The 12,076-nt window shown below is 35.7% G+C and overlaps 1 protein-coding gene across 3 annotated transcripts in view; it reads right to left on the bottom strand.

Annotated features, from left to right (window-relative positions):
- Positions 1-12,076, bottom strand: part of DPP8 (dipeptidyl peptidase 8) — a 67,171-nt gene that overhangs the window by 39,152 nt on the left and 15,943 nt on the right. For all 3 annotated transcript variants that reach the window (XM_043555138.1, XM_043555139.1, XM_043555137.1), the window contains exons 5-6: positions 2,643-2,816; positions 1,215-1,383 (exon numbers count right to left, since the gene is read on the bottom strand). In XM_043555138.1, coding sequence (XP_043411073.1) covers positions 1,215-1,383; positions 2,643-2,816 — 343 coding nt within the window. The remainder of the gene's footprint in view (positions 1-1,214; positions 1,384-2,642; positions 2,817-12,076) is intronic.

Raw genomic sequence — 12,076 nt, 5'->3', positions numbered from 1 at the left:
TGTCTTTCTCTCCTTCTGCCCCTCGCCTGCTCACTCCCTCTCTCTCAAAATAAATAAATAAACATTAAAAAAAAAAAAAAAGATGCCCAATAAATCAGATTTGTGAACATTAGATTAAGCAAGAGTTGAACAAATGAATTTTTAAAATTTTATTTATTATTTTTTTTTAATGTTTTATTTATTGGGGCTCCTGGGTGGCTCAGTCGGTTAGGCGTCCGACTTCAGCTCAGGTCACGTTCTCAAGGTTCGTGAGTTTGAGCCCTCCTTCTGGCTCTGTGCTGACAGCTCAGAGCCTGTAGCCTGCTTCAGATTCTGTGTCTCCCCCTCTCTCTGCCCCTCCCCCACTCACGCTCTATCTCTCTCCATCTCTCAAAAATGAATAAATGTTAAAAAAAATTTTTTTTAATGTTTTATTTATTTGGTGGAGGGAGGGGCAAAGAGAGGGGGACAGAGGATCCAAAGTGGGCTCTGTGCTGACCGGCTGACAGCAGCGAGCCTGATGTGGGGCTTGAACTCAAGAACCATGAGATCATGACCTGAGCTGAAGTCGGACACTCAACAGACTGAGCCACCCCGGCACCCCTGAACAAATGTTTCACTATGAAACTTACTAACTTTAAGTTGTTTCATGTGTTCAAAGAAAAAGCAATACACTATTTCCCATATTTCATTTGTATGAAAGCTTTAGAGGAAAACATTCACATCTTTAGAGGAAAACAAAGCACATCTGTGCTTTGAGTAGCGCTTAGTATTACTATAATCACTTAATGAAAATTAAATATTTCCATAATACATACAGTTCTACAAAGTGTTGTTTTTCCTATTATGACAAAATAACTAAGTAGCCTCTCCAAAAGGGGGAGATAAATTTTTGGTGCATATTAGGTCTTTGTTTCCCAAAAACAAGATTAATTTTTTAAATTGAAATTTGATTTTAATGAGAACCATTTTGGGGTAATGCTGGCAGTCTTATTAAGCTAAAGGAACAATCGTGTCAGAGGCATTACTGTTGTGCTTTCTGAAAATGAACATTCAAACAAGGTAGCGTTTTGCATGTGGTAAGTACTATGTATCCTCTGTACTTTTTTATTAATTTTAAAGATTTGAATTTAAAATATGAAGGCCAGCCACCTTGCCTCCATTTCATAAAGTAAGCAAGAGCAAAATTTTAAAAATATTTTTCAGAAAAGCAGATTTGTAGAACTATGTGTTACCATTGTGCACATAGGTGAGCCTTCTTTCTTCTCTGGTTACAATGTTGGATATCCAAATATCATTGCTGTGTATAAAAGCAATCCAGTCTGGATCAGCCGGGCATAATTTAGGATCCATACGAATGTTGGGACAACTAGTCTCTACTAAATTTGGCCGTAAGGGTTGTTGCTAGAAAAGAAAAAACATTTTTAGGAAAGTATCAGGCTGATACATACATACTCATTTGCCAACACCTTTCAATGAAAAAGAATTCCAAGTAAAATGTCAACTATGATAATTGCTCCTCAGAAAAATTCACTTTTGGGGCGCCTGGGTGGCTCAGTCAGTTGGGCAGCTGACTTCGGCTCAGGTCATGATCTCACAGCTCATGAGTTTGAGCCCCACGTCAGGCTCTGTGCTGACAGCTCAGAGCCCAGAGCCTGCTTCAGATTCTGTGTCTCCCTCTCTCTCTACCCCTCCCATGCTCACGCTGTCTGTCTCTTTCTCTCTCTCTCAAAAATAAATAAACATTAAAAAAAATTTATAAAAAAGAAAAATACACTTTTGCGTTCCTTAACTTCTAAGGACAGACTCATTTTTTTTTTTTTTTTTTTTACTATATTAGAAAGCTAAGGGTAATAGGACAGTAAAGACAATATAAGGGCACTTCATAAATTTTGCTGTCCATACCTGTTTAATGGAGTAATTATTGTTTGTTAAATACTTTTATTAAGCACTTATTTATTGAATATTTATTAAATATTTCAAATTAATTTTACCAATATAAAACAGCTTGCTCAAAAAAATACAACAAAAGCCAGAATCATACAATTTTAACAAAAGGTCTAATACCATGTAAAAAATTGTCTGGACTAAAACCAAACATTTAAAAACCACTTATTAAGATGAATTAAGCTGGGGTGCCTGGGTGGCGCAGTCAGGTCGGCTCTGGTTATGATCTCATGATTCAGGAGTTCAAGCCCCGCATCGGGCTCTGTGCTGATGATGCAGAGCCTGCTTAGGATTCTGTCTCTCCTCTCCTCCTCTCTGCCCCTCCCTTGCTTGTGGTGTCTCTCTCTCAAAATAAATAAACAGAACTTAAAAAAAAAAATGAATTAAGCTTTTAGGGGAACCAAAAATAGATTGCCTTGTGATAACATTATCTTCCAAGATCCCCCTCAGCGTTTACTCAGAAAATGGGCATTGCCCTTTATCATATCTTCCTATAGAGCAAGTGTCTTTAGCTTTTAAAAAATTGCATATTAATGTCAGTGTAAAAAGGATTAACTCTTAACACCGGAAACTAATGCCCATTTACCTTGTTTTCTTTACTATTAAATTTTTCACTTGGTGGGTAAATACAATTTTTTGGTTTAATTACCTTCCTGATTTGGATGCAAACAGCCTTTAGGCTTTAACAGATTTAACAAGTAGTAACACCAACTTACAGTAAATCCTTGTGGCCCTCCATCTTTTACATGATAAATTCCACTACCAGCTTGAAAGAGAAATGTTCCACTTCCTTGGTGATAATCATAAGAAGCAATTCCAACGGTTCCAATGCGTTTTCTTTCTCTTAACAGTTCTTCTTCTCGAGAATACATTCCATAGTCCAGTGTTGCCTAATGCAAAAGGAAAGAGAAGTCACCTATTCGGTCTTCTGAAAGCTTGCTTTTTGCTTTTAGCAAAAACTTTCCACTGAAATCCTAGTATCTCCCATACTATTGAGTCTACATGTTGAGGGGGTCTAAAATGTGTCAGCAACTTTAAGCAAACTAATTCCAAGAAGTCTGTGGAAAGATTTCCTGGTAAAGGATCTCTAGATGATTACTGCATACATTAGAGAACAAGAATTGTCTTATCACCTTGGCTTGGCATTCTAGATCTTCTACAACCTAACTGAGCAGTGATGCACGTAGTTAAGAGCACAGACTGTGAAACCAAGTGGTTTGAATCTAGGCTTTGACCCTCAATAGAAGTCTGACTTTGGGAAGTGGCTTAATTTCTTCAAAAGTAATTTTCCTCACTTTTAAAATAGTTTTGTTATCATCTACTTTGGCTTTGTGAAGATTAATTTAGATAAAACATATCAAGTGTTTAATACAATGATTGGCATAGAGTTAAGTTCTCAAGTATCAGCTGTCATTAATACTTTTCCAACACATCTATTAATACCCTTCTAATAAAATCCTAGATTAGGCTTGTCACATCACTGACATAAAACCCAACATATGAGGTTCTGCCTCCTGGCCCTTGTTCCACTGTCCTCCTTTGAAAGGCTATTTTTCTTTCATCCAAGTTTTACCATTATCCCAAAACCTTACCTCTAATTTAACCTTGGCAAGGAAATTTTCCTGATCCACTATGGGGTACAGGGATTTCTTCTGTGAAACTGATATAAGAGTTACTACCTCTTTTACTTATTTGGCCATGGTACTGTTTTTCACTTTTTTTTTTTTTCAGTATTTCTGACAAGAAATAGTTAAAACAAACAAACAAACAACTTAAGACCAGAATCTGTGTCATTTCATTTTCCTACCTGCACGATCTGTTAAAATCTCTCTCAAAGACCGTTTGTAACTAATGATTGATAATGATAATAATTTCTTAAGCTAGAAATACTATTTGATAGAGGTATAAAATTTAAAAAGGAATATAAAGAAAACAAATTTAGTAAGTGCTAACAAAAAAATTACATCCACATTTTCCCTAAGAGCTCTTTATACTTTATTTGATTATGATAAATAAGGAAAGCAGACATGGTTTCTGCTATCAAAGAGTGATACCTTAAAAAGGAATCTAGATTGAGTTTATTGGCAGGAATGCATCACTCCAAAACTAAGCTAGCACAATGAGAGTAAACATTGCTCAAGGACGGCAAATACATGTGTGTACTTGCAAATCTAAAACAAGGTTAGGTGAGGTTAAAAATGAAACACCCTGGGAATCTTGCTAAAAACCCATCTAGTTTTTTGTATTCTTTGTATCTATCACTTTTTAGTGAATATTTAATTACATATATATACATTCGTACCTGTGTGTGTTAGACTCTAAAAGAAAAAACTAGCAAATTCAATGAACATATAGTTTTATTAATTCTGATCTCTTTGTTTTAAATATCTGTTAAAACTGTTTCCATTGAAGCCTAGAGCAATTCTGAGAATATGATCATATTTTAATTTCTCCCTTCCTATTCTCCCTGAATGTCACTGGATGTGGGCCATATTTAATATATCTTAAAGTTTAAGATATATTAAACTTTGTCACATATTCCAAAGAGGTCACATATTCCAAAAGTTGTCACATATTCCAAAGAGGTCAGAGATTTAAATGTTAAAAATGAAACCAACTTCCGCTTTTAGCCAAGATGGAGTAACAGGGACTAGGCTTATCCTCCCACCTGAAACAACTGAAAAACTGAGCAAAATATATGAAATAATGTTTTTAAGACACTGGACATTAGACAACAAAGGACAGTGATCTCTGAGAAATGGGAACCAAATGAGGTGAGCATTACAGTTGTCCCAGCTAACTGCTCTGACAGTTTACAGATGTTGGCACAAGAAGGGTTAGTCAATGGATCAAAGAAGAAATCACAAAGGAAATCAGAAATACTTTGAGATAAATGAAAACACTGTATCAAAACTTAAAGCATGCAGCAAAAGCAGTGCTGAGAGGGAAATTTGTAACTCTAAGTATCTGCATTAAAAAAGAGATCTGAGGCACCTGGGTGGCTCTTGATTTTGGTCCAGGTCATGATCTCATGTTTTGTGGGATCGAGCCCCGCACTGGACTCTGTGCGGACATCGTGGAGCCTGCTTGCTCTCTCTTTCCCTCTCTCTGCCACTCCCCTGCTCACATACACATGTGCCCACTCTCTCTAAATAAATAAATAAACATTAAAAAAATTAAACTTAAAAAAGAGAGAGAGAGAGATCGATCGGGGCATCTACTGGCTCAGTAGAGCATGCAACTCTTGATCTCAGGGTTGTAGGTTCAAGCTCCATGTTGGGTATAGAGTTACTTAACAATAAAAATATTAAAAGAGAGACAGAGAGAGAGAGAGAGATCTGAAATCAATAACCTATCTTCCACCTTAAGACACTAGAAAGAAAGAGCAAACTAAATCCAAAGCAAGCAGAAGTGAGAAAATATTCTAAAATAAACTGGAAATAAAATACAGAATAGAAAACCAACAAAGCCTAACGAACCAAAAGTTGGTTATTTGAAAAGATCAAATTTGGCTAAAATGAGGAAAGGTCATTTCGAATGATCTTAAAGAGATTAAAAAAAAAAAGATTATGAGGGAACAATATAAACAATTCTATGCCAACAAATTCAATAATGTAGGTGAAATGACTGAACTCCTAGAAACACAAAGCATCAAAAGTGACTCAAGAAGAAACAAAATCTGGGAACGTAAGCTGGTGCAGCCACTCTGGAAAACAGTATGGAGGTTCCTCAAAAAACTAAAAATAGAACAACCCTACAACCCAGCAATTGCACTACTAGGCATTTATCCAAGGGATACAGGTGTGCTGTTTCGAAGGGACACATGCACCCCCATGTTTATAGCAGCACTATCCACAAAAGCCAAAGTATGGCAAGAGCCCAAATATCCATCGATGGATGAACAGATAAAGAAGATATGGAATATATATATACAATGGAATATTACTTGGCAATCAAAAAGAATGAAATCTTGCCATTTGCAACTACGTGGATGGAACTGGAGGGTATCATGCTAAGTGAAATTAGTCAGAGAAAGACAAAAATCATATGACTTCACTCATATGAGGACTTTTAAGAGACAAAACAGATGAACATAAGGGAAGGGAAACAAAAGTAATATAAAAACAGGGAGGGGGACAAAACAGAAGAGACTTATAAATATGGAGAACAAACTGAGAGTTGATGGAGGGGCTGTGGGAGGGGGGATGGGCTAAATGGGTAAGGGACACTAAGGAATCTACTCCTGAAATCATTGTTGTACTATACGCTAACTAATTTGGATGTAAATTTAAAAAAATAAAAAATAAAATAAAAAAATAAAAGCAAGAGAAATAATTAGAAGCAAAAAAAAAAAAAAAAAAGAAGAAGAAGAAGAAGAAGAAGAAGAAACAGAAAATCTAAACAGACCTCTAATGAGTACAGATTAGGTCAGGATTCAAAAAACTACCCACAAAAAGCCCAGGACTAGATGGCTTTACTGATGAGTTCTACAGAAAGAATGAATACCCATCCTTCTCAAACTCTTGGACGAAACACTTTCCAACTCATTTAATGAAGTGAGTATTACCCTGACATCAAAACCAGACCAAGACATCACACACACAAAAAATAAATAAAACTACAGACTAACATGCCCTAGGACTATAGATGCAAAAATCCTCAATAAAATACTGGCAAACTGAATATAGCAGGATATTAAAAGAATTATATATGAACAGGTGGGATTTATCCCAGGAATGTAAGCTTGGTTCAACATATAAAAACCAATCAATGATATTAATACAATAACAAGGGAAAAAGTGATCTTCTCAATAGACACAGAAAAATCCTTTGACAAAAGCTAACACCATTTCATGATAAGTGTTCAACAAATTAGGAATAGAAGGGACATTCTTCAATCTGATAAAGGGCATCTATAAAAAATCCATAGCTAAATCAGTCTCAAAGGGAAAAACCACAAGTTTTCTCCTCAAGATCAGGAAAAAGAAACGATGTCTGCTTTTACCACCACTATTTAACAGGTACTAGAGGTTCTAGCTAGGGTTAGAAAGGAAGAAGAAAAACATCTCTATTTAGAGATGACATGATGTTATATGTGAAAAACCCTAAAACAACCTACAAAAAGTATTAGAGCTAATAAATGACGTCAGCAAAGTTACAGAATACAAGATTGATATACAAATATCAGCTGCATTTCTGTACACTAGTAATGAACAGTATGAACATGAATTAAGAAAATAACTTCATCAAAGGGGTGCCTGGGTAGCTCAGTGGGTTAAGCCTCAGACTTCGGCTCAGGTCATGAACTCACAGTCTGTGAGTTCGAGTACCCGTGTTGGGCTCTGTGCTGACAGCTTGGAGCCTGAAGCCTGCTTCGGATTCTGTGTCTCCCTCTCTCTCTCTCTCTCTTTGCACTTCCCCCGCTCACTCTCTGTCTCTGTCTCTCAAAAATAAATAAACATTAAAAAATTAAATAAAAAAAAACTTCATCTAAAATATCCTCAAAAAGAATAAAATACTTAGGAATAATTTTAACTGAAGAAGTACAAGCGTAGATCACTATTTAAGTAAAATAAACATCTAAATAAATGGAAAGATATCCCATATCCATGATTGGAAAACTTTAAGATTATAAAGATGGCAATATATCCCAAATTAATCTAGAGATTCAAAGACTGCCTATCATATCTGCCTTTTTTCCAGATATAGATGAGCTGATCTTAATAGTATTGATATGGAATTTCAAAGCAATTTTGAAAAAAAGCAACATTGGAGGACTCACGTTTTCAAATTTCAATAGCACAAAGCTACATTAATCAAGCCAGTATGGTGCTGGCAAACAAACAGATTTACAGGCCACTGGAATTGAATTGAGAGCCCAGAAATAAGCCTATACATTTATGGTCAATTGAATTTCAACAAAGGTGCTAAGGTGCTAATCAACAAGGGTGCTAAGACCATTCCATGAGGAAAAGAATAGCTTTCCATAAGAAATGGTAGGACAACTGGATTCCACGTGTAAGAGAATTAATTTGGACTCCTATCTCACACCACATACAAAAGTTAACTCAAAATGAATCGAAGATCTAAATGTAAGAGCTAAAACTATAAAACTCATATATAAGGGGCGCCTGGGTGGCGCAGTCGGTTAAGCATCCGACTTCAGCCAGGTCACGATCTCGCGGTCCGGGAGTTCGAGCCCTGCGTCGGGCTCTGGGCTGATGGCTCAGAACCTGGAGCCTGTTTCCGATTCTGTGTCTCCCTCTCTCTCTGCCCCTCCCCCGTTCATGCTCTGTCTCTCTCTGTCCAAAAATAAATAAAAATGTTGAAATGAAAAAAAAAAAAAAACTCATATATAAGAGACAAAACTGTGTGATCCTAGATTAAGCAACAGTATTTTAGATACGACATCGGAAGCACAAGGAATCGAAGGAAAAAAAAAAGCACAACTGTACTTTATCAAAACTTAACTGTGTGCATCAAAGAATGTCTATTAGTTTCCTAGGGCTGCTTTAACAAATTACCACAAATTTAGGGACTGAAAACAACAGAAATTTATTATCTCACAGTTCTGGAGGACAGAAACCCAAAATTAAGATTTCAGCAGGGTCAGGCTGCCTCCAAAGGCTCTAGGGGAGAATACTTCCTTGCCTCTCCCAGCTTCTGGTGGCTCCAGGGTTCCCTGGCTCGTGGCAACATAATTCTAATCTTTTTCTATGTCTTCAGATGGTCTTTACCCTTTGTGTCTGTCTCAAATTTCCCTCTCCTTTGTCATATAAGAATATCAGTTACTGTATTTAGGGCCCACCCTATACCCAGGATTATCTCATCTTGAGATCTTTAATTACATCTGGAAAAACCCTATTACTAAACAAGGTCACATTCACAGACACCTTTAGGATTTGGACATATCGTTTTGGTGGTGACTATTCAAACAATACAACACTATCAAGAAAATAAACCACAAAAACCTCCAAACAACCTGCATTAAAAAATGGACTAGGAATTTGAATAGACGTTTCTGCAAAAATACACAAATAACCAATAAGCACATGAAAAGATGCTCAATATCACTAATCGTTAGAGAAATGCAAATCAAAACCACAATGAGATACCACTTCATACTCATTAAGATAACTACTATAAAAAGCCAGAAAATAATAAGTATTGGTGAAGATGTGGAGAAATTGGGACTCTCATACACTATTAGTGGGAATGTAAAATGGTGTAGTAGCTATGGAATATATTATAGCAATCTCTCAAAAACAAAACAAAACAAGAGTTATATGATCCAGCAATTCCATTTCTCAGTACATACCTAAAAGAACTAAAAAAGGAACATGAAAGCATATTTGTACACCCATGTTCATAGCAGCATTAGTTACAATGGTGAAAAGGTGGAAGCAACCCAAGTGACTATTAATGATGAATGGGTAAATAACATGTGGGGTGTGTGTGTGTGTGTGGTGTGTGTACGTACATACATACACAATGGAATATTATTCATCTTTAAAAAGGATATTCTGATACAGACTACAACATGGATAAACTTTAAGTTCATTATGCTAAGTAAAATAGGTCAGGTACAAACACGGTGTGATTCTATTTATATGAGACACCTAGAGTAATTATACTCCCAGGAACAGAAGGTAGAATGGTGGTTGCCAGTGGCTAGGTGGAAAGGTAATGGGAAGTTATTATTTCATTTGTACTGAGTTACGGTTTTGCAAGATGAAAAGGTTTTATGGATGGATGATGGTGATGGATATACAACAATGTGAATGTACTTAATACCACTTACGCGCACTAATGTACACTTAAAAATGGTTAAAACGGTAAATTTTATATTACACGTATTTCAGTGCAATTTTTTTTGTAATGAAAATGTAAGAACTTCAGACTAAGGTAAATGATGAATAGAAGAAAAAGGAAGTCTCAAAAATGTCTTATCTTCCATAAAGGAGAGACCAAAGCTATTGTGTTTAAAAATACAGATCTAAATTAATGATTATAGTACTAAACTCTTGCCAAAGGTAATGATGACTGATCGCATACTAATTAATGACTACTGCAATTCAAGAAAAAAAGCAAAAAGGCAACTCACAGAATGGGAGAAAATGTTTGTAAATCAAATATCTGATAAGTACCTTGTATCCAGAATATATAAAAAAACCTCTTACAACTCAAAATTAGAAAGACCCAATTTAAAATGGGCAAACAACCTGCACAGAGATTTCTTCAAAGAAGATATACAGATGGCCAATAAAGACATGAAAAACTGCTCAACATCACTGATCATTAGGGAAATGCAAATCAAATGACTGAGATACCTCTTCACACTCACTAGGATGGCTATAACCAAAATGACAGATAATAGCAAGTGTTAGGATGTAGGAAATTAGAAGCCTCATACGTTACTCGTGGGAATGTAAAATGGTGCGGCTGCTATGGAAAAGCAATTTAATACTTCCTTAAAAGTTTAGACAGTTAGGGGCGCCTGGGTGGCTCAGTTGGTTAAGTGACTGACTTCAGCTCAGGTCAAAAAAAAATTATACAAATTTTAGACAGTTACCACATGACCCAGCAATTCTACTCCTAGATATATACACCCAAGAGAACTGAAAACATAAGTCTACAAAAAATCTCATATGTGGTAAAAGCAGAATTAGTCATAAATGCCCCAAAGCTGAAATGACACAGATATCCATAAACTGATAAATAAAATGTGGTACAGCCATGAAATTAAACATTATTCAGCCACACAAATATTGTTATCTGCTACGATGTGAATGAATCCAGAAAATACTGTGCTGAGTGAAAGAAACCAGTCACAAAGACCCACATATTGTACGATTCCACTGATACGAAACGTCCAGGATAGGCAAATCTATAGAGACTCAAAATAGATGAATAGTTGCCCAGGTCTGCAGGTGAGCAGCTAGGTGGATGGGGAGTAACTGCTGATCGGTTTCCGTTTGGGATGACAAAATATTCCAAAATTAGATTGGGATGATAGCTGTACAGCTCTGTAAATATACTAAAACCCAGTGAATTCTATACTTGAATGAGTGAATATGGTATGTGAATTATATCTCAATAAAGCTGGTAAAAAAAAATTTAAAAATGGAAAAGCACATTCTGTGCTAACACTAATTAGAAGAAAGCTAGAGTGGTTATATTACTATTAAATTTCAGAGTAAAACATGTTGCTAGAAACAGAGAGTGTCATCTTGTAACAATAAATGAGCCAATTAATCAGGAAGACATAACCATCCTATCCACTTATGTACCTAACAACATAGCTTCGACATATATAAAGCAACAACTAATAAAGCTGCAAGGAGAAATAGTTAAACCTACAATCATGAAATGGAAATTTCAACATTCTCTCTCAATAACTGATCAAACAAACAGAAAATCAGTAAGGACATAGGAGACGTGAGCAACACAATAAATTGATCCAAGTCGTTTATAAATTCAGTAATAGCAGAACACATATTTTTCTCAAGTAAACACAGAACGTTCACCAAGATAGATCATATTTGAGTCGTTAAGACAAGACTCAAAAACTGGAAAAGATTCGAGTCATACAAATTATGTTCTCTGAATACCAGAGAATTAGATTAGAAAGCAAATCTCTGGAGAATACACAAATACTTGGAAACTAAATAGTACACACCTCAATAACTCATGGGGTAAAGGGAAAATAGGAAGTATTTTGAACTAAATGAAAATGGCAACACAACATATCAAAATATATGGGATGCAGCTAAGATGGCACTTACAGGGAAATGTGTAACACTAAATGCCTATTTAGTGAAAAAAAGAAAGGTCTCAAACTAGTAACATCAGCCACAACCTTATGAAACTAGAAGACAAATGAAATTCAAAGTAAGCAGAAATAAAGGAAATAATGAAGATCAGGGGATAAAACAATGAAACAGAAAATAGAAAATGACAGAAAAATTAATGAAACCAAACTGATAAACCCTTAGATTAGAAAAAAAAAAAAAAGAGAGAGAAGACACAAATTACACAGAATATCAAGAATGAGAGAGGAACATCACCACAGATTCTGCAGACATTAAAAAGATTAGGGAATATTATGAAACTTATGTCAAAACATTCAGTAACACAGGTGAAATAGAAA

This window comes from Prionailurus bengalensis, chromosome B3 (genome assembly GCF_016509475.1).
Source record: "Prionailurus bengalensis isolate Pbe53 chromosome B3, Fcat_Pben_1.1_paternal_pri, whole genome shotgun sequence".
Taxonomy (NCBI): Eukaryota; Metazoa; Chordata; class Mammalia; order Carnivora; family Felidae; genus Prionailurus; species Prionailurus bengalensis.
The sequence above is the reverse complement of the archived record's forward strand: the minus strand, read 5'-3'. Positions and strand labels throughout refer to the sequence as shown.